Raw genomic sequence first — 27,272 nt, 5'->3', positions numbered from 1 at the left:
AAAATCCAAAATCCAAATCGGTCTAGCATAAATCAGAAGCATTTCGTAACATTTCTTTTTATTTCATTGTTCCCATTCCATACAAAAAGAAACTTTAATGAAGGCCCTGTATTACCTACAAAATTGAATTCTTCAGGGCCAAGCATGTTAACAATCTTTTCATTTCACTGAAAAAAAAAAATCTTATAATCAATTTATCCCGTACCTCCGTATCTTAAGAAAAGATTATGCTTTAACCTCAACTAATTTACCAAAAGTGTTCATGGTATTTTCATCATGAAGTTAATGTCACAGTTGTGTGCAAAAAAAAACAACAACAAACAAATTCAAACAACACTTCCATCTACTAATTGATGCGGTATCTCTAACAAAAAGGGGTATATATCATTTACCTTAAGACTTTTTTTCACCTTTTAAACCCGAAAACTAATTCCATGAATAGCAGAATTTTTGCTATTACATGAAGCAACGATCTCTGTACAGAGTATAAACGACCTTTATTGATACTAAAATACCAGGTAGATATATCCCATTAACAAAATTAGCCCCAGTGTTTAGATCCGTTCACAATAAAATGGTAAAAACCTTAAAATAATTGCAATACTTTTTGCGAAAAAAAAGACATACTGAGATATTCTCCGATACAAAGATTCGTTGGATTAAAACAAACAACATCATCATCACCACCACCATCTTCTGTCAACTTTATTGTCCCACCTACACGAGTCTGAGTCTGTCCCACGAACCCAAGTCTGGACTGAGCAATGTTGTGTGTAAGCATACCGTCCCCTCTACCAAGAGGCAAAACACTCTGTCCCTCGGATAGGACACAAAATGGAGGTCCCGTGTGTGAGAGAGTCACAACTCATCGTTAAAGATCCCGCTTCATTCATTCATCGCAAAGAGCAGGATGTTTAACCCGGTGAAGTGGTCCCACCACACATCCAACTGGACCCCATGGAAGACCAGCTTAACGTAGCTGAATATGGGCTATCCAGCCATCTTCTCAGATGGAAAATGAACAAACAAACAAAACAAACACTTCTACTCAAAGGTGAACGTTACTTATAGGGAACTAAAGGTGAACAGTTACTATAGGGAATAATCGTTAATCGATAATCACTTTATGAGTACATAGTGTTAAGCAGGATCCTAGGATGCCTATCCTCAACACGTCATTATTATTACATTATGTTATGTTGACTGTATACTGTATAAATGGTTTCTTTCGCGTACAGAAACTTTCGCGTATGTTTAAATTCGCGGTCGATAATGATGGCGTTGTAACAAGCGACGAGTACAAAACATTTTCGCGTGATGTTAAATTCGCGGTTCAATCTCAAAGCGTAAAAAGCGCGAAAATAAAACCACCGCGAAAGAAACCACTTTTACAGTATTACGATCAGCCTTTTCCGCGATCGATATTATCGAGAAAGAAAAGTCTGTACTTTATACAAATACAAGGCACCTGAAACGTAGAAGGAAGAAACATGCCAACTACAGATATGTTTACAACGTTTGGTATAACAATATTGTCCTTAACAAACACACACACACACACACACACACACACACACACAAACTTTCTTTTAGATGGTCTGCAAAGTTTTGGAATTCTACATTGCAGTAAAATGCATCGAGGCCACTGCAATTGAAACCGTTTCAATGATCGATATTCTAGAATTTGATAGTCTTAGTCACATCTTTCCTTAGCTCCTACACGCCGAAATGTTCTGTGTAAACAGAGCGATGTTGGTACAGTGCACTGTTATTATAATGAACATGGTTATAACGAAATTCAGGTTATAAAACGCAGTAAAAAATTCAGACCGCCGAATTATCCGCTATTAGTTCTTTATCACATATTCGGTTACGACGAAATTTCGAAATTACGAAAGATTGCCGGTCCCGAGGACTTCGTCATAACGGGAGTCCACTGTATATAGGGCTTACGTGCTAATTTATTTACTGTTTGTCTTTCGAATCCCGTCGGGAGAAAGGGGGATATGAAATAAGGAATATCACTTCCAGGGACAAAAATGATATACTTTTGAAAAGACAGTGTCTTAGACCAACAAAAGGGGCACGTGGTATTTCATTTATCTCATCGTACAGAAGTGGTGCTTTTTCTGCACGTCGCGAACTATTTGGGACAAAGGAACGTCCCGTCCCCTCCCCATTAGCCTCCCCTCCCCCAATTCCGCCACCCCTTTGAGTAATACTTACTAGATGTATCTTTTTCCTTGCGTTACCATAATGAACGAGTTACGCTTCTATTATCGGCCAGTTATAAGACTAGTAGTAAACTTATCGTCAATAGCTGGCGACAGGCCATCGCGATTTCCTCTTGATCAAGCAGAACGTTGCTGCCATAATCTCCTTCGGCTTCTTTTACTGATCAGTTCTATCAGACTGGTATGATAGGAACAACTATTCGTCGATAGTTGGCGCTATCAGCTCAATCCTCTTTGATTGTGAGTGACTAATGAATGAATGAATGCGATATGATATCAAGAGGCCACTGCGTCCAGCAGAACGCGTTATTATTGTCATATAAAGTGGAAACAAAATAAATTGTATTTCCTGTCGCTTCTCACACAAATGCCATCACGCCACCAGCATCCGTCCAGTACCCACGGGTGATTGCTAAATCTCCAGTGATATTATCATCTTCCTTTTTTTTTTTAATTCATATTCTGAAGTGTCTTAGAGTAGACTTACAAAAACAATTGTTTCATCACCTTCAAACAATGGGGTTTTCAAGATAACCGTTTACTGCATAACTGCATAAATTGTGTATTTTGACTATTTTTTATATGCGTGGTTTGAATCTACGTTGAAATGACAACGAAGATTTCATGGAATTGTAGGTTATGTCTACTAAAACAGCGAGGTGTATTATATGCATTTCACTTTTAATGTACAATGTGTCTTATCAGTGTGGCTATTGTTACGTGTCCATCTGGTAGTTGTAACTTTTTACCATTACGGACACCAAATAGCAATCCTTGCTTCCAGGAGATACCATTCCGGATGCATTTTATAACGCAATGCGCATGCGCTGCATACACGTTAAGACGTGAACGTGCCTTGCAAGTTGTCATTTTTCACCAACAGTTATCTGGCTGTTTGAACAGCATTTTGACCTGGACACAAGGACAGTATTAAGAATTACGTAACCGATGATTAAACATGTCTTTTCATTGCTCCGTAATAAGGGGGCGGGTCAAACATTGCGTGGGGGGGGGGGGGGGGACTCTGATGCATGTTATCAAGGGGCAAATGTACTTGACGCGCTCGATAAGTACCACGAACGGTATAATTAGTGCTGCACACTTATTCAGCCCGTACTGCTAAGTTAAGATCCCAGGGAGTACAGGCGAAGTGCTCAAAGTGGCAAATTGGAAACAATTTGAATTTTCAGCAAGAATACCAAAAACAAATCGGGGATAAAAGTCTTATTTCTCGCTCTAAGAGCAGGAAGCGAAAAGGGCGTTGAACACATTGAAGATAGTCAAAATGGCAAATGGACATGAAAATGCGAATATCAACGGGAATCTATCAGCCGAGAGCGAGAAGGGAGCCCGTGTATTTCTCTGGTGCAGTCCGCGGACGGTCTCGACAGCAATGACGAAATGTATGAGCTTCATCGACGGCATGGAAGTCTGGTCCGAGCCTTTCGTCTACTCTTTCCTGACAATGAAAGAGCTCAAGCACGCGACTGGACAAGACATACCGATGGAGCTGGAAGGTAACGAAGAGATCTTCGCCAAAGCCACCGAACTAATCAGCAAGATGACCGGTTCGAACGTCTACACAGAGCGGATCGTGTAAGATCATGCATCAAATAATTACATAATGTATGACCATTTCTATACAAAACGAGTATTATGATCGTGTATAAAACATTAAATGTATACATAAAAGTAGAAGAAACTGGGTTGCGACGGCACCAATTTTCTCGCAATTATAAATAAATATGAATAATAATTACTATAATAAAGAAAAAAAACAACGTGTGAACTGCAATATGGCTGACAGTGCTGAACTATAAAGGAGCTCAAGTAGTACAAATAGGTTGGAAGGCGTTGCTTTATTAGTGACTTGCTGGACAGTCTGTTACAGTCGAAGCCTCGACAGCAACTGAAGCAACTTTGTATACAGTTTTCTTACGTAAACCTAATTTAAGCACTTCGCTATCACATAGAGTCTCTAACGTTAGAGTCAAGGTAAATGTAAAATGATGGGCCTGTATATGGCGAAAAACATAAAAGCTGCCCTTTTCAATCAAAAAGTAAAGTTCGATAATCATTTTCTAAGACGACATTCTGTCGGAAAATCTGAAATAATTGATTATGAGAAAGGTTTGAAATCATAATAGATACCATTATTTTATTACTGTGTGAGTTTGTGTGTGTGCCTGTGCGTGTGTAGTACAGATACTATACTTCTCTAGGTACAGTGTCTAAGTAACACAGTAAGCCATAGGCCTTTAGTTCGTTGATGTTAATTCTTTTTTTAAATTATACAACTTGTCTGCTGAGCACATTAGGTGAAACAAAATTAAACACATTTAAAGAAAACAGGAACGCTTAAATGACTCGCATTTCAATGTACGATAAAAAAAAAAGTACACATACACAGCATTAACAATCGCCTAGAGATGCGCCGAAATGAAGCTGTACATATGACCAAATATTTCATGATGCTAAATTTACATGATATTTTAACACAGATACTCGAAATTGAAGGGTCGGCTGGAAGCTGCAAAAGGAAAGTACGTTTTCGTCAAAGACATGTGCCTAGGTGTAAGCCCGAAGACGAGAAGGTACTTGCCGGACGGATACCGCCACACCTTCCTGATCAGGACTCCAGAACGTACGTTGTACTCCTTCCGAAACTCTTATTACAAACACTTACTCAGCCACGGTCAGCTGAGCGGTGACGCGGCAGATCCGGACAAGTTCCATCTCATGCACGATTGTATTCACATGAACCCTGGCTACTACATCAAGGACGTCTACGACTTCTGGAAGTACGTCCGAGAGGAGATCGAGCCGAACCCCATCGTCATCGACGCCGACGATCTCCTGAACAACCCGCGGGGGGTTCTGCGGAAGTACTGCGAGCTTGTCGGTCTTCCGTTCAGTGAGTCCCTGCTACAGTGGGATGCCTCCCTAGACAGCATCAAGACGTGGAAACAGTGCGCAGACGACCAGATCATGCAGATGATCGACTTCTACGGGCGCGCCATGCAGAGCTCTTCTTTCCTGCCGCCCAGTGAGCCCGTGCCCCGGGAGAAGATGACACCTGACGTCATCGAAGCGATAGACGAAACCATGAAGTATTTCGAGGAGATGTATGAACATCGCATCAAGGCGTAACATCCAGCAATTGTAATTTTGAAGTCCTACTTGACACAAATGCACCGGGAAAAAAGTACTAACTATTGCGTCCATACCCAAAATACTTTTCTTTTTTAATTCTGGGATGAACAACCCTATCTGGTCAAGTTGATTAACGTGGAAACCACGGACAGCATAATAAATATAGTCAGGACTCGTTCGAGCCGCTTTTCACCCGTGGCTGTTACCACGTGAAATGACGACGTCTCGTTGATAGAAGCCTTAACCTCCAAATCTTAACCCAACAACTGGATTGCATTTACGAACCAAATTCGTCACCGACATTATTTCACAAAACGTTTTTTTTTTTTTTTTTTTTTTTTTTTTTTTTACCGGCAAGTGCCCATATAAGTCATGATACTTAGAAGACACCAGATATACCAGATATACCGCAGTGTCGCCAAAAATTACGATCGGACTTTCCGCAAGGATAACTTTAAAAATAGTGAATCAATCCTAATGCAATTTCACGGTACAAAACTATAACTTATTACATACATTTTACAGAAAACTCCATCCGATTTGCTTCAGTGGTCAAAGAGAAATGAGGATCTTTGTAGAGCAAGTCAGGAATCTCTGCCCTCCAAGTTTGTCGACTGTGTTCACAGTTCCAAGAGCATCCGAGTGCTGAACATGGAAGAAATGGATCCTGGACATGCTTTACCACGATCTGAATTTCTCCGTGACCACTCATGAATAACCAACATGAATGGGGTTTTCTGAAAAATGAAGTTAAGAAGCTGTAGTTTCATTCCTTGAAGTATAATAGCATACAGATTGTTCAATCATTTTGAACGTTATCAAAGACAATTGTATTTTTTTTTTTTGAGGGGGGGGAGGGAGGGCACGGTGTACACCAGCTGCGGTAATTCCGTACAACCTGTATACAGGGGACGGTGTAGGTTGTACAAAGTGTCCATAGTTACAGAGGAGGAGAGGAGGACAACCTCACTACACAGACCGGTAGCAATTATCGCGTGCCGCAATCCAACTGATGCAATTGGAACATTCTCGCTGAACACAAAATGACCACTTTGTTATCGAGACAGTCTAGCATTAGTGATTGCTTTACTACGTTATGTTTCTGCCGAAACGATAATGGCAGTATACATTCTCCTTCAGTAACCACACCCGTCTCTTTTTTATCATAGATTATTCTTGAACATGTATTGAATTGTCGGTTCATAAATATATCAATTTTGTTATCAATATTTTCCCTGTATCTTCTGACAGTGTCTGAGCAATAGCTGTAAAATGCTCAAATCAAATCACAGTAAATGTTATAACTGTTGTACTACTCTACTTAAGGTGAATCACACATTGTTTAAATATTGCTAACATATTTTGTGAATGAATTCTATTTTTTTTCTATATATAGCGAAATGAATTATGATAAGGAAATTCTACAGTAGAACAGTTTTTTTCCAATGTTACTCCTGTTAAACAATTGAATGTTTGTTTTATAAAAGAAACAATTATTTTTTTATTAGCCACTCAAAATCATTTTATTCAGCCATTTTATTAAGTAATTCTATGTGGGTTATTCTAAAACTTGCTAATGAATCATGATATCATAGCTATTATAGAGGTTAATGGTCTTCGCCCCAACCGTCCTCCATAGACTGTATTGCTTCTTCCGACGGTCACGTTCCTTGAAGTCGTTGTTTTGTTTTGTTTTGTTTTTTTCATCTGATCCCTTTATTTTCATTTCCCGCCACTCACAAATAATAGCCTCTAAGCTGTAAAAGCTGTTGGCTATTCTTCCACAAACATTATAAAGACGCTCACTGTAATTTACGTAAAAATAGACTCAATGATTTAGAGTTGACGGGTTATTGCTCCACTTCCCTCGTTAATTTCAATGCTGTTTATTCGTTCTGAAACGTGTAAAAACTGGCTTGAACACCACGAAGAGTCTTTTACGTAACAATCTTTTGAGTTTTGCTACCCCGGCTCCAAGAGCGAAACGTTTGCGATTCAAACGTGAATTTCGTTTATTGTAACATTACTATTGTGTGCTAAAATGGGGACACGTGTCATCGTAATATTACGTAACAAAGCATTGTTGTTTGATAGCTAACAGGTTGTTTGGCCATCTCCCTGGTTTTAGCTGTTATATTATATTGTTCTTTTGCTACTCCGAACACACGGTCGTCGACACGAAACATTTTATCATCTTTGTCATATCACGTGTAACAGGCCAGTTTTCGTTTGGGGCACTATGTACGTAACATCCTGGATTCCATAGAAAAGCTCAAATCAATGACTCTCGCCATTTACAAATCATTCGAAAAGTGAGAGTCAACGTGCCCAACATATTTTATACGGTATATCTTTGGCAACGAAGTCTTACGTAAAACACATCATTGTTATTCATTTATGGTTGGCTGGGCGTTGCCTTACTATTCAAAGCTGCTCAGTTCAATCTTTTGCACATGGGGCTGCAAAGTTTCACCCTTTCAGAGGGTGCTCACCTCTTATGAGGTGTTCGACTGGTATTTATCCCTAGGTTAATTTTAATATACCAAGTTGCGTCTCAGTTAGCTGTATTTTAGTTTGTCTCTTTGCTCTTGTTTCCCATGAGGGAAATTACAAAGCAGAGATTGTTATACTTTCCGAAACGTATGAAATGACTATGGGCTACTGCCGCCCCCCCCCCCCCCCCCTCTTTGGGATTTCTGTGACGTTGGAGACCGGAGGTGTTTAGTGATTATTGATTGCGAGATAATGCATATACATGTAAATGTTTGATATGTTTGAAGAATAATTCAGTGATGTGGATGATTTCTTTTCCTGCCAAGCAAATGTATATCGGTAAATAGCTGATTGTTTACATTTTTTTTTTCTTGTCAGTGGGAGCTCTGTCCACTTCCACTCTCCACTGCCTAGTACGTGTAGCACACGTCCTTGCTTGTTAAATAAGTTCATGTTAGGCATTGTACACGAGGCCATGGCCTTGTGTACCATCCGCAACGATGTTGATTCTGTGTCATCTGTGTTCGTGTTCATGTTCGTTTCCCTGTTTTGTGTGTGTTTCATGTTTCTCTGTACGCATTTCGGTTTCCTTTCTTCTTTTAGGTCTGCATACCCCCACGTAGCTGCTGAGCTAGGACCAGGCGGGAAGCCAGCTATTAATTCCCGAATGTTTTATATTTTAACCCATGGCTAACTCATCAAATTTTGCTTTTAATTCTTTAAATAGTGATGAATTCTTTAACACAGTAAGGCACTCTGAATCTGATCATGTAAATATTATTTCCAGTGCATATGAAGATTACATATCCGATAAATACAATGCCTCAGCACAAGAATTTGAATATAACTTTGACTCAAATGATCCAGTCCAGAGTCCATCGTGTGTTTATTTGACCGAAAATCAGTATAAAAATCGGATCACGAATACAGTTGGTGAAAATTTTTTGTTAGCTCACTTTAACATACGCAGTATCAACAAAAATTTTGATAAGTTGCGCTTACTCTTAGAAAACCCAGATCATAAATCTTGCTCCATCATAGGGTTAACAGAAACATGGCTGAACTCTAATATCAGTCATTTATTTTCTTTACCCGGATTCGAATTTGTATTTAGAAATAGAAGCGAGAGAGTTGGTGGTGGAGTTGGTTTGTACATCTCGAAAAAATTTAAATATATTATACATGAGGAGATTAGTGTTATGAGCGATGTACTTGAATCCCTTTTAATTGAATTGATAAATCCACATGGAAAAAACATTATGATTGGAGTAATTTACAGGTCCCCTCGTTCGAATTTAAATGATTTTTTGACTGTTTTGCAGGATTTAGTACAAAATCCCATGATACTTAATAAAGATACATTTTTGATGGGCGATTTTAATATCGATCTCATGAAATGTAACTCCCAAAACAGTTCAAAAGAATTTATAGAAACATTAATGTCTGCTTCGATTTTACCATTAATCTCCAAGCCTACCCGTGTCGCCAGCCAATCGGCTACCCTCATAGACAACATTTTTTGTAATGTTTTTCCACTTCCTGAGTCTGGTATCGTCCTCTCAGACATCACTGACCATTTTCCTATATTTGCTCAGGTACCAATTAAACTGATTAAACAAAATAATTATTATAAGCGTCGTAAGATTACTGCAGATAATCTTACAAGTCTCCAAAACAGATTAAAAGAAATTGACTGGTCTTCTGTATACAACACTACCGATGTCAACTTGTCTTACAACTATTTCATATCTACTCTTACCTCCGAAATCGATAACCATATTCCCCTGCGTAACATAAAAAATAGATATAAGCAAATTCCAAGACTCCCGTGGATAACCCAGTCTATATTACGATCTATAAATAGGAAAAATAATTTGTTTTATAAATATAGATGTAATCCTACTGAAAAAAAATAAGAAAAAATATGTTTCATACAAAAATACACTCACCAAATTATTACGTACGCAGAAGAAAATGTTTTATGTTAATCAGATAAGCAAATACAAAAATGATATTAAAAACACATGGAAAACATTAAAGAATGCTATGAATACATCAAACAATTCATCTAATATTTCTGAAATTCGGTGGGGCAATGCCTCCAGCAACACTCCCGCTGGCATGGCGGAAATTTTCAATGACTCTTTCTCTTCAATTGGAAAAAATCTTTCTCAAAATATTCCTCTTTCTAGTAAATCTTTTAATGATTTTTTAGATACACCTAACTCCAAAACTATATTTTTTGACCCAACATATAAAGAAGAAATAATAAAGATTGTTGCTAATTTGAAAGAAGGAAAAGTCCTGGTCATGACGGAATTGGCAACTATTTGATAAAAAACATAATTTCTCAAATAGTGGATCCCTTAGTACACATTATCAACTCATCGCTTACAACTGGCCATGTGCCAAATAGCATGAAAATTGCGAAAGTAATTCCTATTTACAAGAAAGGGGAGAAGGATGATGTCAATAACTATAGACCCATATCTTTATTATCTTCTATTTCTAAGATTCTTGAAAGAATAGTTTATATCAGGACAGTACGTTTTCTTAAAACCTGCGACATATTCTCAAACTTTCAATTTGGATTCAGGGAAAATCACAGCACAACACACGCACTACTTGCCCTCATCGACAAAGTCATACACGCACTCGACACACTTTCACACACAATAGGTATCTTCTTGGACTTCTCCAAGGCCTTTGACACGATTAACCACGGAATACTTCTCGCCAAACTGTCTCATTATGGAATACGTGGAAAGGCCTTGGAGTGGTTCACGAGTTACCTATCAGAAAGATCCCAATTTGTACATGTCAACGGCTTTGACTCTCAAAGTAAAACAATTGCATGTGGTGTTCCACAAGGGAGTTTATTAGGCCCATTGTTATTCATTATTTATATTAATGATTTTCATAGATCCTCGGAGAAACTTTCATTCATATTATTCGCGGATGACTCTAACCTTTTTTTTTCTCACCCTGACCCAAACATTTTAATAAGAACAGTCAATGAGGAACTGAAAAAGGTTATACAATGGATATACGCAAATAAATTGTCATTGAATATTCAAAAAACAAAAGTTATGCTTTTTAGTAATTCTTTAGATAGCCTCCCAGGCAAAATAACATTTGATACTACTCCCTTAGAAGAAGTTTCTTCCTTTAAATTTCTTGGTGTTTGCGTTGATAACAAGCTTTCATGGAGGAATCATATTGATAACATATGTAAAATTATATCACGTAACATTGGCGTAATGAATAGATTAAAATATTATCTTCCTTCATCTGCATTATTAACTATTTATTCTAGTTTGATATTACCTTATTTAAATTACGGGATTCTTGCTTGGGGTAATACATATCAGATGTTACTTGATAAACTTCTTTTATTGCAAAAGAAAGCGCTTAGAATTGTTTTTAATTTACATACCCGAGAACATACAGATGCTTTGTTTTCTGACCATAAAATATTAAAAGTAAATGATTTGTATGTGTTTCAACTTGGCCAGTTCATGTTTAATTACAACAGTAACTTTTTACCTAAAATATTCCATGATTTATTTCATCGAAACAGTCATGTTCATAACTATCCCACGCGACGATCCGACGAATTTCATCTTCCATTAATGAGAACCGCACATGCCCAAAATACATTTCTTTATACCGGACCCAGACTTTGGAATGATTTAGATAATAGTTTAAAAGATTCCCCCAAATTTGTTACATTCAAATACAAACTCAGAAAATATTTACTTTCTACTTATAATCATAGATAATTTTAATTGTTTTGATTCATGCTTGAGCCTTCACCTGTCCTGATGTCGCAGCACTTGGCGTGTTCTGTGTGCAGACTTCTCTTCTTTCTTCTCTCCTCTTCCTCTCCTGTCTTTTGTTCTTCGTAGACTTGTATTGTTACCGTCTTCTCTCCTCTCGGTACTGTCTCGCGTCTTACAGTGTATATACGTGTGGGTAATCGAATGTGTGTACGAACGTGTTGTCCTTGTCATATTTTCCCGGTACACGTGGTTCAGTGAGCAGTGTCCGGGCACTAGCATTGGTATTCTATATTTTTTTCCCAACCGGTGTATCTCAAAATAATTACATGTATATTATTATAGAATAGTATATAATTTACTCATTATTTATCTAGCGATCCACGTCCGACAAGCTTTGCTTTTTAGTGGATCACTATTTTCCATAATCGAATTTATTTTCCGCTCGCCCACGAAGAATTTATACAGTGTTTTTCCTAAATATTGTACATGTTATATGTTGTTCTATAATTTGTCTCGCATATATATTACATGAATCTTTTGCAAACGTTTGAACCTTATTTCAACACATGTATACTTTGTACTATGTTTTTTTATTTTCGATGATTGGAAATAAACTATGATTGAATTGAATTGAATTATATTATACCAGGTGAATACCGTTTATTTGACAACAGAATGTGGTTTATGTTGTTCTCTCATGCAATATTCGAGACTAATGCACAGAAAACTTCTGCGCACGTTGAAGAGCCCTGTCACAGATGCACTGTGAGATTCTTCATGGAAATAAAATTGAAATTGAAATTGAAAAAATTGAAGTGCCATTGTCGCTTCCAGTTTGTGTCGCGCGCGTCCCAGTTCCCATACGATTCAATGGAGTCATTTTTGTACTTTTCCGTTCTTACACCCTTTTTCCTGGTTATAATTCAGCCATAAAAGATTCGAAAGTTTGTGCAATGTGTTAATACAACATACGGGCAATTCCACGGTAACTCGCGTTACAAATAACGGGTACATTTTTGGGATAATGTGCCAATATCTTTGTAATTGGTAGGATCTACAAGTTACTTTTTTCATCATGGGTTAAGTAGACATACACCAACTAAATGAATCCAAAAAGAAAAATAAAGGACAAACATGTTGGGATTCTTAAATCATTTAATTTCGGTAACTCGCGTTACACAAAAAGGACATGGTCAATTCTATGAAGACCTCTTTTTGGAAAGTCTCCTCATACTAGATAATCTTGATAAAAGTTTTCCTACCTTGAATTGATAGTGGGTTAGGTCTCATAAATTAACAATATCAAAGTTGAGTAACAATGACCTGGAAAAATGTAGGGAGCCTTTATGTCGGTAACTCGCGTTACGGTAACTCGCGTTACACTATGTCCACTAACACAGGGTGACACAAATTGATGACATACAATTGTTCTGATGGCACTGAATCTTGTGTTGAATAATCTGAGAGATGCTTATTTGTGTAGATAGTAAAACGAATAAATGTTAAACAAATATTTTACTAATAAACCCAATAGAAGAGCGTGTTTAAGACTAATAAGAGCTTCACTCCTCATAGAGACCTTGAATATGTTTGAATATATACTAGATGATATAGGTGTATCATTACATTGTAAGTTTCAGAGTGTAAAGATGAAAAATGTTGAAAGTCTTTTTAAAACAAAACATAAAAGTATCAAACCCTATATATACAAGTTTACGAAACAGCTCACAATCTTTCAAAAATTCAAATCCTATCTTTGTGAGGAGTGAAAACTAGTACATTTCTTTGCAACTGATTGACAAAAAGACCAGTTCGTAATTCCACTTTGTGCATGAACAAAAAAAGATCATTTGTACGAACAGGCATTTTGGTTTGTAAATTCACTGACATAAAGCATCTGTGATGCGATGATTATTCATGCGATCCTTATCTAAGTGATGCTTGCCAGCACATCCACCTGACAGCAAGAATGGTATTTTGCAATATAAACGGAAATAAGCTGTTACTGCATTCAATACAAAACAATGAAATGGATGCCTGCTAAATTATAAACTGATGGGAGTATTCTGATCCCCTGATCTAAATGCAAGTTCATTCTTTTTTTGAACAGAAGTTCCATAAATTGTTATGTCATGCAAGCTTTATGCATTATGCTGCTTTGAAAACAAGTGAAGTGCCGAACCAACTGAGAAAAAAGAAAGGTCATTTGTACCAATGTGTACATGAGCTACAGTGTATACGAACTGGCTTATTACCCTACATCGACGTAAATAAGCACTGAATTGATCAGTGTTTTAGTAGTATCCATGATAAAAAAAGTCATGGGCGTACATACTCAAGCAGTATTCAAACTTACGACCTCCTGATCACCGGACAGGTGTCATCTCCACTAGACCACCGTGCTTTCGCCGGGAAGCAAGTGCTGGCTCTAATCCTTATAACATGCAGTTGGTACTGCGTAATTATTCAAATTCATGAAATTCTTCCGTTGAGATGTTTTCATTGCAACTGATTGACAAATTGCCCTACATCAACGTTAATAAGCTCACTGAATTGATCAGTGTTTTATTAGTAGCCATGATAAAAAATCATGGGCATACATACTTGAGCAGGATTCGAACCCACAACCTCCTGATCTCCGGACAGGTGTCATCTTCAGTAGGCCACCAAACAAGGATTAGAACCAACACTTGCTGTGCTTTATAGCATTCTGTAATAAAAATTCTGTAATACTGACACAGGAAATTCAAAAGATAAATCTAATGGTCTCATTCACTGCTGGATACATGTACAGTATGCAGTGAAAGCCAGGCTAGACTCTTCAAAGTGGCATGTGATCAGTGGCCTTGATGCTAATCACAGTTTATTAGGCTGCCCTCCTTTGTTTCAGTCCAGCATAGTGTGTATAGCACTGCATTTGATTGTTTTCACCACAATCTAGCTCAATTAAGTGCTAAAATTTGCTTATGTTGGGGGAAACTTGTGTTTATAGTTGGTAACTCGCGTTACATGCCGGTAACTCGCGTTACATGGTAACTCGCGTTACACTTTTCATTGACATTTTTTAATGTGATAACAGTGTTTATTCAAGTCAACATCCTGTGTACAGTATCAGGGTGTGATTATGACTCGTGAGCCGTATAACTCGTGTGATGTATAACTCATCATTGCTCATGGACCTGTTTTTGTTTTTTTATGTCGGTCTAATGGACCGTATGACTCGTGGGTGTCGATCGGTCTCGCGGGATGACCGCAGATAACTGGGGGGGGGGGGGGGGGGGGGGGACAATGCCTAGATTGTCCCTTTGTTTGTCGCAAGCGGCGCCCTACCTGGTCTCGGTGGTTCATAGTGGACGCATCGTTGCTTATTTGGGTTCTTCTGGTCAGGGTTGAAGGATGGAAGCGATTCGCAATCGAGTGCCTCGGGCCACACTAGTCCAGCTGCTGTGATGTCACTTTCACACTCCATCTTGGCCTAAGAAAGGGAAGAGAAAGAATTGAATAAAATAGCCGTATTATTTCAAGCATGGTAATTGGTCAAAACACCTCACGTGATGACATTCAGCTTTCTTTTATTGCCCACTGCACGTGAGAGCAGACGTTGCGCAAAAATAAGTGACGTACCATTCTCGTGATATCGCGTTGAAGTTTGTCGATCATTCATCGTTTATTGGATCTAACGTTTGACTGCCGAGTTTTTCAGCAAAACTCGCTATTTTACAAATGAAAAAAAAAGCACACTTGTTCTGTCATGCGAAAATGCAAGTGCAGTGTGCGCTCCGTATCTTTAGATGGTGCACCTATAAAAAAAGATTAGTTACGTTCAGACGGGAGCCCTTAACCTCGAAGTTAGGAAACTTCGAGGTTAGAGCTTGTAGTTAGGGACCGTGAAGACACACTCGTAGTTAGCAAACCTCGAGGTTTGCTCGATGTTTTGAGCCACGAGAAATCTTATGGTTAGCGCTCTAACCACTAACCGCGGGGGGTCCCCACTCGTAGTTAAGCACCGTGTGGACACAAAAAACAACGAACTCGAAGTTAAGAGTGACCTCGCCGTAAACTCCATCCCCCACAATTTCCCTCTGCTTCCGGGTCAACCTCCCAAACGTAGCACCACAAATACACTACACGTGAAAAACCTATTACGCACGACACAACAACATCATCTTTTCTTCCCATGCGCTTGATCTCTGAAACTGAACACGTCGAACTCGCTACTGTATTCTATATTCTTCTCCGACGCTAAAAAAAAAAAAAAAAAAAATGTTTTCGACGAATATCTTCATAAAGGCATAAAGTCATCAGTGCAGTGCTACAGTTGTATCTCTGCATACCATGAGAGAGAAAAAGAGTACCTGTAAGCGAGTCCGACAGGGTTGGACTAAAGAATAAATAGACGCCTTGTTGGCAGTGTGGGCTGAAACTTCCGGTTCCGTGGTTTTAACATCGAGTGGGACCCACTCGTAGTTACGGGGGGCAGAAGCTTAACCTCGAGGTTTCGTAACCTCGAAGTTAAGATTCGTCGTGTGGACACACATCGTAGTTAGGGGGCAAGAGCTAAACCTCGAAGTTTCCTAACCTCGAGGTTAGGGCCCGCCGTCTGAACGTAACTAATAGCGGCGATTTTTTTTTCCGTAACCCTAACGCGTCGAAATTGCCCATTGTGTCACTTGAGCAAAGACTATCATTGTACAAGTTGGTTTTTGTACGCATGTGCGTGGACTTCGGAAGTTAGGCGTTGAGTTCGTACTGTTACACAGTATACAGAGTACCATTGGCATGGTCGTCTGCTAACCATTGAGTTCGTACTGTTACAGAGTACCATTGGCATGGTCGTCTGCTAACCACAGAATCAGATTACAATGTGAGAATGGGACGCCGTCCTTCAAGCAGAAACATAACAACGGGTTTGTGTGTATGGGTATGCGCGTGTGTGAGTGTTTGTGTGTGTGTGTGTATGTGTGTGTGTGTGTGTGTGTGTGTTTCACTCTCACATTGTAATCTGATTCTGTGGTTAGCAGACGACCATGCCAATGGTACTCTGTATACTGTGTAACAGTACGAACCCAACGCCTAACTGCGGGAAGTCCACGCACATGCGTACAAAAACCAACTTGTACACTGATAGTCTTTGCTCAAGTGACACTATTGGCAATTTCGACGCGTTAGGGTTACGGAAAAAAAAAGTCGCTAGCGGCTCGTACGCAGAGGCGACACCAATCTAAAGGGCTCACACCCATAAATACAATGGAATGTCCCAGACCCCTTCACAAATTCGTACCAAAGATACCAAAATAAATGAAGAAAAAAAATAATTAAAAATCAATGATGTAGTTTTGCAAAAAAAAAAAAAAAAAACTGAATAGCTGTAGATATTGAGTATGAATTCCTCTACAAATTGCATTTTGGTTGGAAGATGAAAGCTTTTCTGGTGGAATTTGAGGGGACTATATTTCATTGGGTACGTGTACGGAAAATGGGTGATTTTTTGAGTGACAAGAACTCGTCGTCTGGCTTTGCGGACCCCTGGACAGAATTTGGACTGAAGAATCCACCCTGAAAATTTGATGGATGAAAGGGTATATCTCATTTATCCAGGTTAGTGAAGTTGAAACACCTCATTTCTCCCAGCTATTTTACATAATTTTTTGAAATTTGATTTTTAACACACATTTTATGGGGAAATATTTATGGGTGTGAGCCCTAAAGAAACCTCGCTTTCACTGCGCTCTCACTACCGCACCCCGTGCCGTGCGCTATTTCTGTAATATATTTGATTTTGATTTGCATTATCATTTTTTTTTCCTCTAGGTATAATAACATACAGCCACACAATATGCAAGGAAAGCAGAAGATACAAATACGTACAAGATTTGCTAATTCCTAAACGCAGTAACTGCCGTCATTACTGTTTCTTCTAAAACGGCATGAAGAGAAACAGTGATATTGCCTATATATTGATGATACTATACTACACTAGGATTACGCATTTAATATCGACCAGTCGATCTTTTTCTTGCCGGAATAACAGATCACAGCAGGCATGGCAGGGTTGTATTACAATGCCACAATGGGACGTGTTGGTTAGGTACAACGGCGATAAAAACTCTTATCACAATGCTGGGGTATTTAACTCAGTAATTCGGGTTAATTGTAAGAAATGCCCTCGGTGATTTCTCGTCTATTGATCTTGTGTAAGGCAAAGAGTAAATTCTCCCTAAATGGCCCCCAATTTGTTCAGAAACTCGAGAAGGAGTGGGGCAAACGTGATACAGTGGCGAAATCTACGCTTCGGTCATTCAACTTTAATATTTTTTTTTCTCTCTCTCTCTTCTTTCGGTGGTATAATCTCATGACGAGCGAGCTGAATGAAATATATATTGTGTGCGCGATTTTCGTAAATTTTGTCCCCGTTTGTGATTGAAATTAAATATGAGTGTAAGCTGGAGACAATGTATACGGATGTGGACAGACGAGCCGGCGTAAACTCATTTGCAGATCGCTATCTGTCGGAATTCTTTGGTGCAACTGCATTACCGGTGACGGATCTTTGGGGCCACTCGATCTGACACGAAATCAAACGTGTAGGTTTTTAGCACCGCTTCAGTAGACTAACAATACAGATTTGGGGAAATATCGTCACTTTAAAGATAGTTGCCAATACAGATTTGGGGGGATTATCGTCACTAAAGACAGTCACCAAATATGATGCATGGTTCTTTCTGAAAAACATATCCCTCAAGGCCACTAAATAGCAGATAAACACATAAATTGGTGGGACGAAATGAAGAGACGAACGAAAGGAACAAAAGTTGATTTGCATTCTCGATGAATTAAATAGGTTAACAAGAGCGATGATTAGTCAAAGCAACCTGCCCAAGTGAACGATACTAAAATTTGTCAAATACCAAAACGGCACACTAATAACCGTGAATAACAAAATATGAATTTGTATTACAATATATGTGTGTGTGTGTATATTTGTTATAATTCATAAACAGAAAATTCTTCACCAAAATATGGCAATATTTCTACAAGATGAAAACAAATAATGGGGGATGAGAAGTATGATTGAACACGAGGGTTAGTTATTCTAGAGTTTCATGTTTAAATCGATCATTTGTGTGGATATTTGTTTGTTGTTGTTGTTTGAGGGGAGGGAGCTTACGCTCAGAAATCTCTTCACTTATACATGCCCACGTGTGTCTGTGTGTATGTGTGTGCCACGTGTGTGTGTGTGTGTGTGTGTGTGTGTGTGTGTGTGTGTGTGTGTAGTATGTCTTTTCTGGTTCTACCAATTAGGAATTACTATTCTCTCTGCATGTATGCATAATTGATGAAGACAATGACGTCACTGTAGCGCCGCTAGGGTTAATTCGATCGATACGGCCATAAGACAAGATATTGCACGGCTTTCCCATATTTAATGTTCTACGATGTTTTGTTATCTGCCATAATTATCTAATTTTTATCGGCGCTCTTCCATGCACGTCGTATTACATAAGTTTATTAACTGGGGAAACTATAAAAAGACCCACTTTATAGTTATCAATTTTACAACACCTTCGATAGGTAAAACTTCACAAATAAGGAGTAGGCGGTGCGTTCTCTACCTCCAAGCCCTGAAAGGTGGGAGACTATAGGTACGAACAAGAGGTTGCCAATCTCTAGGCTAGATCCATTACAAGTCAAATATGAGAAAGCCGTCCCGGCGCAACTGCCCCCAATATTGACACATCTTATTACGATGTTGAATGGGGGATTTAACAGCAACTAATTTGCCGTTTTACCTGCATTTGGTATTGACTGCTAGATTACCGAATGCCCCTCAGGAGCTGCGTACGTTTAGGCTTTGGCAAATCCTAAATACCTATGTAGTTCGTCTACCCCTTTCATATTGGCCTTCCACTGACGTCAGAGTAGACCCGCCGCTGAAGGAATTACGGAGTAAAAGCTTCACGTAAACACGAAGTAAAGTAGTGCTAAACTTGAGTTTGATATTGCCATTTATGTGTGAAGACTTTGATATTTTTCCCCTATGTGAAAATACTTTTGTCTCCGTTTATACATCAATATGCCATCTTCATCCTTTGTTTTTCCCCTATCCATTCGTATCCAATACATCTTCAGTTCGGCAAAGATTAGTGTTTCGCTGAACGGCAATTTAGTGTGGATCGTCAATCGAAAAAGGCACACCTACCGTCGAAGGTGCCCCTGTCATATTTTGAGCCTTGCATTTAAGTTAGAGCGCTCAAGCGGATTTCTATACCTGACTTCCCGTTCCGGTTGTATTCCTTGTTCTTTTATGGTTTTGGGGACATGCGGCGAGACATCTTGTTGACATCCCATATTTCCAGGACAACAATATTAAAGGGCACTCGTTTTCACAAAGAGAATTTTTCAGGCAGTATGGGGGGGAGGGGGGGGAAGTGTAGTAGATAAGCCTAGGATTTTTTTTTATTTGATTTGATTTGATTTATTGGTTCCTGTGTCATTGTATATGCATATACATCATTTACATGCACATGCATGTGTGATAAGAGAAGCAATGTATAACGAAAGGATTGAAAACCATTACATTTACTTCATTAGTGAGTTTAAGAAAAGTGAGTGGTACTGAGTAGTTTCTCCACCAATGCACGCTGGGTATACCTTTTTTTTTCAATATTCTTTGACAGTACACGTGTGGGCGTAAGATTGGTGCTTGGGTACAACACATATGCGAACTCGGTCACTTTCGATTGTTTTCACAATGGACAAAGCAACACGCAAAACTCTGGTAGAACTCTGGCGACTTACCGGGCAGCCCGCGGCTAGCCCGTGGTTTGTTGTAACGCCAGTGAAAGACCGCATTCTGCTGAAATGGAAGAAAACAACCCTTTCATGACTTTGATTATCACTTTCGAGTCGAAATACCCGAAATACTGCCAAAAAGAAATTAGCTTTCAGCGATCTGGAATCTTGTCCATCTTTTTAGCCAACAGTCTTTTGATCACTGTGTAAAGTTAGCGATGAATCACCTAAATATTTCCGCAGAATTCAAAAGTTTGACAGCCACTTAACTCTATATTCTTCTCTTTCCTCTGGCCGTGAAGTTTTTCGCTCTGATTATACCTTTGTGTTTCATATATTTAAACCGGTTACCCTGAAGACAGCAACGAAAAGAAGCACTTTCCTGAAAATAATACAACTGACTTTCTTTTCATCTGTTCAAACTATTAACCGCAGGTCGGGGGGGGGGGGGGACGGGGAAAACAACAGTGCCTTCTCAACAAGTTGTGCAATGTACACCATGTTAACAATGTCTTCGACTTAGAAGTAGATGCAATTGAATTGACTGAAAGCTTCCGTATCACCCGTATAGGTAGTGGCTCCCGAAGATCAGTTTTCAATTACTTTTTATGAATAGCAAATATCACGTATGAGGCTCACAAGGAAAAAGTCAAGGGATCACCAACGTTTTGGTTTATTAGGTACATGTATTGGTGCAATTTGTCACAGAAAATAGATGACGAGCTACAAAGTGCTCATGTGACGTGTGTGTGTGTGTGTGTGTGTGTGTGTGTGTATGTGTGTGTGTGTGTGTGCACGTATGTGTTTATGCACATCATTTATATAAATATAAACATAAATAAAAGAAATGTATATATAATATTATATAAACATATGTAGTGAAAACTTAGCATTATAAATATCTAAAATTCGGTTATTAGGTGCTTTATGGAGCAAATAACCACAGAAGCATAGCTTGAGCTCTTTGGGCAAATTGTTCCATGAGGTGATACAACACGTGATCGTTTCAAGCGGTATGCAAGTGCACATGCATTGATTAAATATTGTAATATACATGGCTGGTCAATTGCAGGTCAAAAGCATTTTCAAGATAGACTCCCTCTTAAAGCTGCTGTTGATTTTCTTTAATTATATATTTCGATTGCAATCTGTAAGAGATATCAGTTCCTGTTGGAAAGGGTCATGTGACGATGAGAGTGATACATTATTTGTTTTAGCACTGGCGACATTTTTCTGCTTATTGTTTCAGAAACCTGCTTGCTTGTACCTGTGCGTTGTCAGACCCGCGCACAGACACTTCCAGCTACAGGGTGCGTCAAATAATCTTAAAGTAGATAATATGACTTCTACAGTGTTGGATCCTCTGTAGTTACTTTTGTATAGATTCTGCTTACACTTTCACAAAAAAAAATTTAGCCTTGGCATTACGAAACATTGCCGAATCCGTCTGATTATATGTCAAAAAGATGCGTTTTGTTAAAATGTTAGAATGAAGAAAAAAACATATACATTAATATATATATATATATATATATATATATATATATATATATATATATATAATTATATACGTGTGTGTGAGTGCGTGTGGTTTTTTGTGCACGTGTAGCGTCAATGATATAAACAAACATACATGCAAACACTTAATTCACGAGACATTGTCACTTACACTATACGCATTTTTACTGATTGTTCAAGAGCTCATACATTTGTAATTACAGATAAAACGAAGTACATCACTTCATATCATGTAGGCCTACACAAATCATTATGTATGTACACGTGTATGCGCTCATACATACGTATTAATGTACAGTCAATGTGATTACAAATATTGACAATAGATTGACATTGCTAAAAATTATTTGAAGTCGACCTAATAAAATCTTTACAACGTATAATGAAAAAAAGGATCGACAAGTGAGGTGAAGATTGTGAACATGCTCCTTATATGAAAGTCAATCGGGGAAAAAAAAAAACATTTGTTTGACACAGAAAGAAAGTCAAACATAACCTTTATATCACACCATGACGATAATGCCAAATATTCGCTGTGTCATCATGTGTTCATATCGAGTCCTCCCAAGTTCAGAAGTTTGCAATGATAAGAAATGTGAGCGTATACGAAGCTCTCACAGTACATGTTTGTTCAGTGCAACACTTTGCTGCTTCATACAAACATGATAGCATTCGTTTCTATACCTTTGTACCCTTTGAACGGAAGACTCCAGCATGTGCAATGGGATAAATACGATTGGTACACAAGAGCGTATAAAGACATTATAACGTCAGACGTCACGTGTAGATGTCTCATCTAGCAGTTATTCATTTGCGCTTATCAATAAGACAGCAATAGAAATAACCAATGTAAAAGTTTGAATCAGTACAACTAATGTTAAGTATTGCTAAATATGCAAAATGTGAACAATGATATAGATATAAAAAAAAAAGTTTCGAGACTAAACCGTCAACAGTTATGGTTTATTGGAAAATTATCGATATCGCCTTATATTCTAGGCCTTATTGCGAAATTTTATATGGCAGGATGTTTTGTGATACAGCTGACCTATGCATCAAATGTGATATCTCGAACATCTTTTTAATCACTGCTCCCAATGGTAAACAGTACCTTTAATTTCCGTAAGAACGCGTTTTGAGGGGGCGCAAATTACATTTTGGTGAAATAGTCTCAATGTTATACTCATTATTACTGAAATACTTAACAAACACTGAAATGTAACAAATCCGATTTTTCTCCGTGCGTAGTCCATCTTCTGTTTGTTTTACATAAATGATTATAGTCCCACCCCCCCCCCACACACACACACACTTTCTTCCTCCCCCTCCCCCCCCCCCTCTCTCTCTCTCTCTCTCTCTCTCTGCCTCTCTCTGCCTCTGGCGCTTTCTTTCTTTTCTAACTATATCATATCTGGTTCTTGACTTTGAATGAAAAAAAGAAAATCTCATAAACCAGTCACGTGCCCGGATTGACGTTTAATACCGAGGGACTTCACGGACCTGCCGCAGGTTCTGGCCTAACGGATCGCCGTGTCATAGGAGAGGAGATAGGCGGCGCTATTCAAGTTCCAGCACTGATGAAGTGTAGCAGGTGAAAAATGATGATGACGTTGCAGCATGATGCCTAAGTAGTACCTTGTAGAATATGTCCACTAGACATGAGTGATGTGGGTTAGTTGTCATACAGAGACTTGAAAGCCGAAATTATTTTGTCGTTACACATTTTCGTTCCTCCCCTCTATTTTGTCTTTGTCGAATTCTGCGTCTCATGGAAGACAAATGACTTCACTTCGAGAACATCTTGGGCGGTAGGAACCGCTTACGGGGACAATCATGAATTTTGTGTTTGTTAATAGATTTATAAAATGAAGGGTTTATAAAATGAAGGGTTTTTTCCCCTCCTTTTGAGGTCTTTCCTTCTGGCGTTGGTAGTTTCGTGTATTCAGTTGAAGTTTTTGTATTGTGATGGGGGGTGGGGATGTTAAAAGCACTATTTACCATTTGCAGATGAAACAAAAACCCAGCTTTAGTGCTTCAAAATAGTTTTAAAATGTGAGTTAGGGATAGAAACAACCAATGTATTAGTGTTAATCAGTATTATCAATATTAAGTATTGTTGAATATATACAAAATATCAACAATAGTTACACTGAAATTGTTTCTAGAATAAACCATATACAGTTATGATTTACTGAGAGAAATAGTGATATCTCCTCATACTTTAGGCTTTATTGCAAAATCTTAATATGGTAGGATGTTTTGTGATACAATTGACCTTTACATGATATGTATCAAAATAATGTGATAACTCGAACATTCTTTAAATCACTGCTCCCAACGGTAAAAAATACTTTTGAAGGATGTTTCTGTCATTTCACTATCGTTATGACTACCTTTGTCAGATATTAGCTTGTATGTAAACCCGGCAAAACTGTTTGATCAACCCCGCCCTCTGAAAACAAACAAATAAACAATCAAACAAACAAACAAACAAACAAACAAACACGTCAATTCAACAAGCAGCAGGCATTTTCAACAATTATAGTGGCATTAGGCCTTTAGCAGTCCCTGCTGAATTTGCTGACACGTTAAAGGGTGTGTACAGTTCTGGTTGAGGAGTAGATTTAGCTTTTAACGTTTTGCGAGATATTCAGAAACCACTCTATGAGATGGCAAAGAGCATGCAGTTCTAAGGTGTATCAAAAGTTTATTCGATGAAAATCGGTTTTGAAATGGCTGAGATATCCAAAAACAAGGTGAAACAAAGAGATCCTAATAAAGTTGTGGCATGTCGCCTTTTATTATTAGCCCTTTCTTGGATATCTCAGCCATTTGAAAACCAATTTTCATCAAATAAATGTTGAATCCTTCTTAAAATTACATGCTCTTTCATATTTCATAAGAGGCTTTTCATTATTTCACTTAGGAATGTTCAAAACATGAATTCCTACCTCAACCAGTACTGTACAGTCCCTTTAAGCTGTAACCCAAACAAAAGAATATTCTCTTTACTCATTTTCTTGATTCTCTTGGTTCTTGATTTCTTCGTTTCATGAATTACTGCTTGCTTTCGACTCTCCGTGACATCAAAGCATGAGGCTGACATAAACTGTGGATTCCTGAGAAATTATATTCGCGAGCAGATCCTTTCTGTCATCGAGTTTCGCTGTTTGGTTTCACTATCTAACATTTCTTTGTGTTCATTGAAAACAAAGCGTAAACAAGTGCCTCTACTTCTGTTTTTTTTTTCCCTCTCTTTCTCATTATATCTTATGGGTAGTACTTGGAGTTGACACTAAACATCCTGGCAAAGACAATTATCGAAACGACGCTTCAATTTCCCAACAGTACCCTTATCCGAAACGTTTTCATGGCATATGTATTTGTTATGTCGTTTGATTTGTTGTATCTATTCGTTTGGCACAAACTTCGCTCTCAGAAGAAATAAAGTCCCTTCTCCCTCACTAAACGTGTCATCTTCGTCCGCCTCCACCTCCCCCTCCTTTTCCTCGGCCTCCTCCTTTTCCTCGGCCTCCTCTTTTTCCTCCTCTTCCTTCTCCCCCTCCCCTTCCTTTCATCCTCCTTTATACACTCTTGCTCCTTTTCTCGACTTTTTTTTTCTGCTCATCTACATCCTCGTTCTCCATCTCCTCCTCTTTAAAGGACAAGTCCACCTTCATATACATAATGATTGAGAGAATGTAGGAGTTCTAGTAGAACATTATCAGATAAAGTTTGAGACAAATCGGATAATCCGTTCAAAAGTTATGATTTTTTAAAGTATCTGCGCACTCACTTCTGGGTGAAAAGACTACTACAGTGTATGATGTCACATGCGTACAACTATATAAGGAAAATAAACAGAGAATTTCAAAAAACTTTATTTTTTGAATAAAGTGCACATTTTCTTCGACTTGTTACTGACGTATGTTAAGGGTAATATTATTCCCCCTGCCTTCCGAAAGAGAGAAGTCGAGTGTTCTTTTTTTATGCGAGAAAATGGAAATATGTTGAATTTTCTTTATTCTTTCTTTATATCGTTGTACACATGTGACATCACAAGCTATAGTAGTCTTTTCATTCAGCCGTGACTGAGTAGAAATTTCAAAAATTCGTAACTTTTGAACGGATTGTCCGATTTTGCTCAAACTCTCACTGATGTGTTCTACTAATATAGCTGCATTCACTCAACCCACATGTCTATGAAGGTGAACTTGTCCTTTAATTTTATCCTCATTTATTCATTCTTCCTCTGCTCTTCTGCCTACGCCTTTCTTCATCCTTCCTTATGAATGAACATATTTCGTACTAATGTATACGAAACAACAAAGGTCAAGGAATGTACCCTTGTGCATGTATCGAACGTAATCGTCGGCATCTTTGAAATGTCAGGCAACTGCACGGCAACGTAAGCACACTTTGTTCGATTTGTATCGTTGGTTTGAATCTTAAAGGGACAGTACAGTATTGGTGGAGATGAAAATTGGGCTTTTAACTTTTTGCGAGATACCAAGAAAACACTTATGATAAAGTACAGAGCATACCATTTCAAAAGGAATTCAAAGTTTATTTGATGAAAATCGGGTTTGGAATGACTGAAACATCCAAAAACAAAGTAAAACAAAGCGATCGTAATAAAGTGTGGGTCCCACACTTTATAAGAATCACTCTTTTTTGGATATCTCAGCCATTTTAAAACCAATTTTTATCAAATAAACGTTGAATTCCTTGTAGAATTACATGCTCTTTCATATTTCATAAGAGGTTTCTCATTATCTTACCAAAAAAGTTAGAAACTTGAAATTAGGTCTCAACCAAAACTGTACAATCCCTTTAAAAAAAAGAAAATTCTGGTTTACACTTTGTCCGTTTATAGGTAACAGTTGTCGGTTGTTCGTTATTTGCGGAAGAAGTAACTTTCATAGACAACAGTTTGGCAGATCACCCCTTTTCTGATGGCGCTCCAACTCTTTTCTTCCAGCTGATGAACAAAATGTTTGTGGCAAAACTGGTTGGAGCATTTTTGGACAGTAAATTAAAGGGATGGTATAGTTTTGGTTGAAACTGGGCTTCCCGTTTCCAACTTTTTGATGATGATGATTTTTTTTTTTAGATAATGAGAAACCTCTCATGATATATGAAAGAGAATATAATTTTAAGAGGAGTAAAAGTTTATTAAATTTTTGAAGAAAACGGATTTTTAAATGTCTGTGATATCCAAGGCAAAGTTTTCCCAGCAAAAGGTGGGACCCACCTTTTCTTAGGATTGCTTTGTTTTACTTTGTTCTTGGATATCTCA

The 27,272-nt window shown here is 38.2% G+C and overlaps 2 protein-coding genes across 2 annotated transcripts in view; one reads left to right on the top strand and one right to left on the bottom strand.

Annotated features, from left to right (window-relative positions):
* LOC139744412 (roundabout homolog 2-like) overlaps positions 1–27,272 on the bottom strand; it is a 100,449-nt gene that overhangs the window by 32,495 nt on the left and 40,682 nt on the right. Inside the window, exon 2 of the mRNA XM_071654851.1 lies at positions 14,993–15,137. Coding sequence (XP_071510952.1) covers positions 14,993–15,131 — 139 coding nt within the window. The 5' untranslated portion in view covers positions 15,132–15,137. The remainder of the gene's footprint in view (positions 1–14,992; positions 15,138–27,272) is intronic.
* Positions 3,520–5,384, top strand: LOC139744406 (uncharacterized). Its single transcript, XM_071654845.1, has 2 exons — positions 3,520–3,830; positions 4,736–5,384. The coding sequence occupies exons 1-2, from the start codon at positions 3,520–3,522 to the stop codon at positions 5,382–5,384; spliced, it is 960 nt and encodes a 319-aa protein (XP_071510946.1).

Source organism: Diadema antillarum, unplaced genomic scaffold, assembly GCF_040938485.1.
Source record: "Diadema antillarum isolate AM-2024a unplaced genomic scaffold, OU_Dant_1.0 seq00001171_RagTag, whole genome shotgun sequence".
NCBI classification, from domain to species: Eukaryota; Metazoa; Echinodermata; class Echinoidea; order Diadematoida; family Diadematidae; genus Diadema; species Diadema antillarum.
The sequence above is the reverse complement of the archived record's forward strand: the minus strand, read 5'-3'. Positions and strand labels throughout refer to the sequence as shown.

Bases quoted from the DNA above. Each gene is read 5' to 3' on its own strand.
- LOC139744406 (XM_071654845.1), top strand. From the start codon at position 3,520: ATGGCAAATGGACATGAAAATGCGAATATCAACGGGAATCTATCAGCC. The intron at 3,831-4,735 runs GTAAGATCATGC...ATTTTAACACAG, and splicing joins GTCTACACAGAGCGGATCGT to ATACTCGAAATTGAAGGGTC.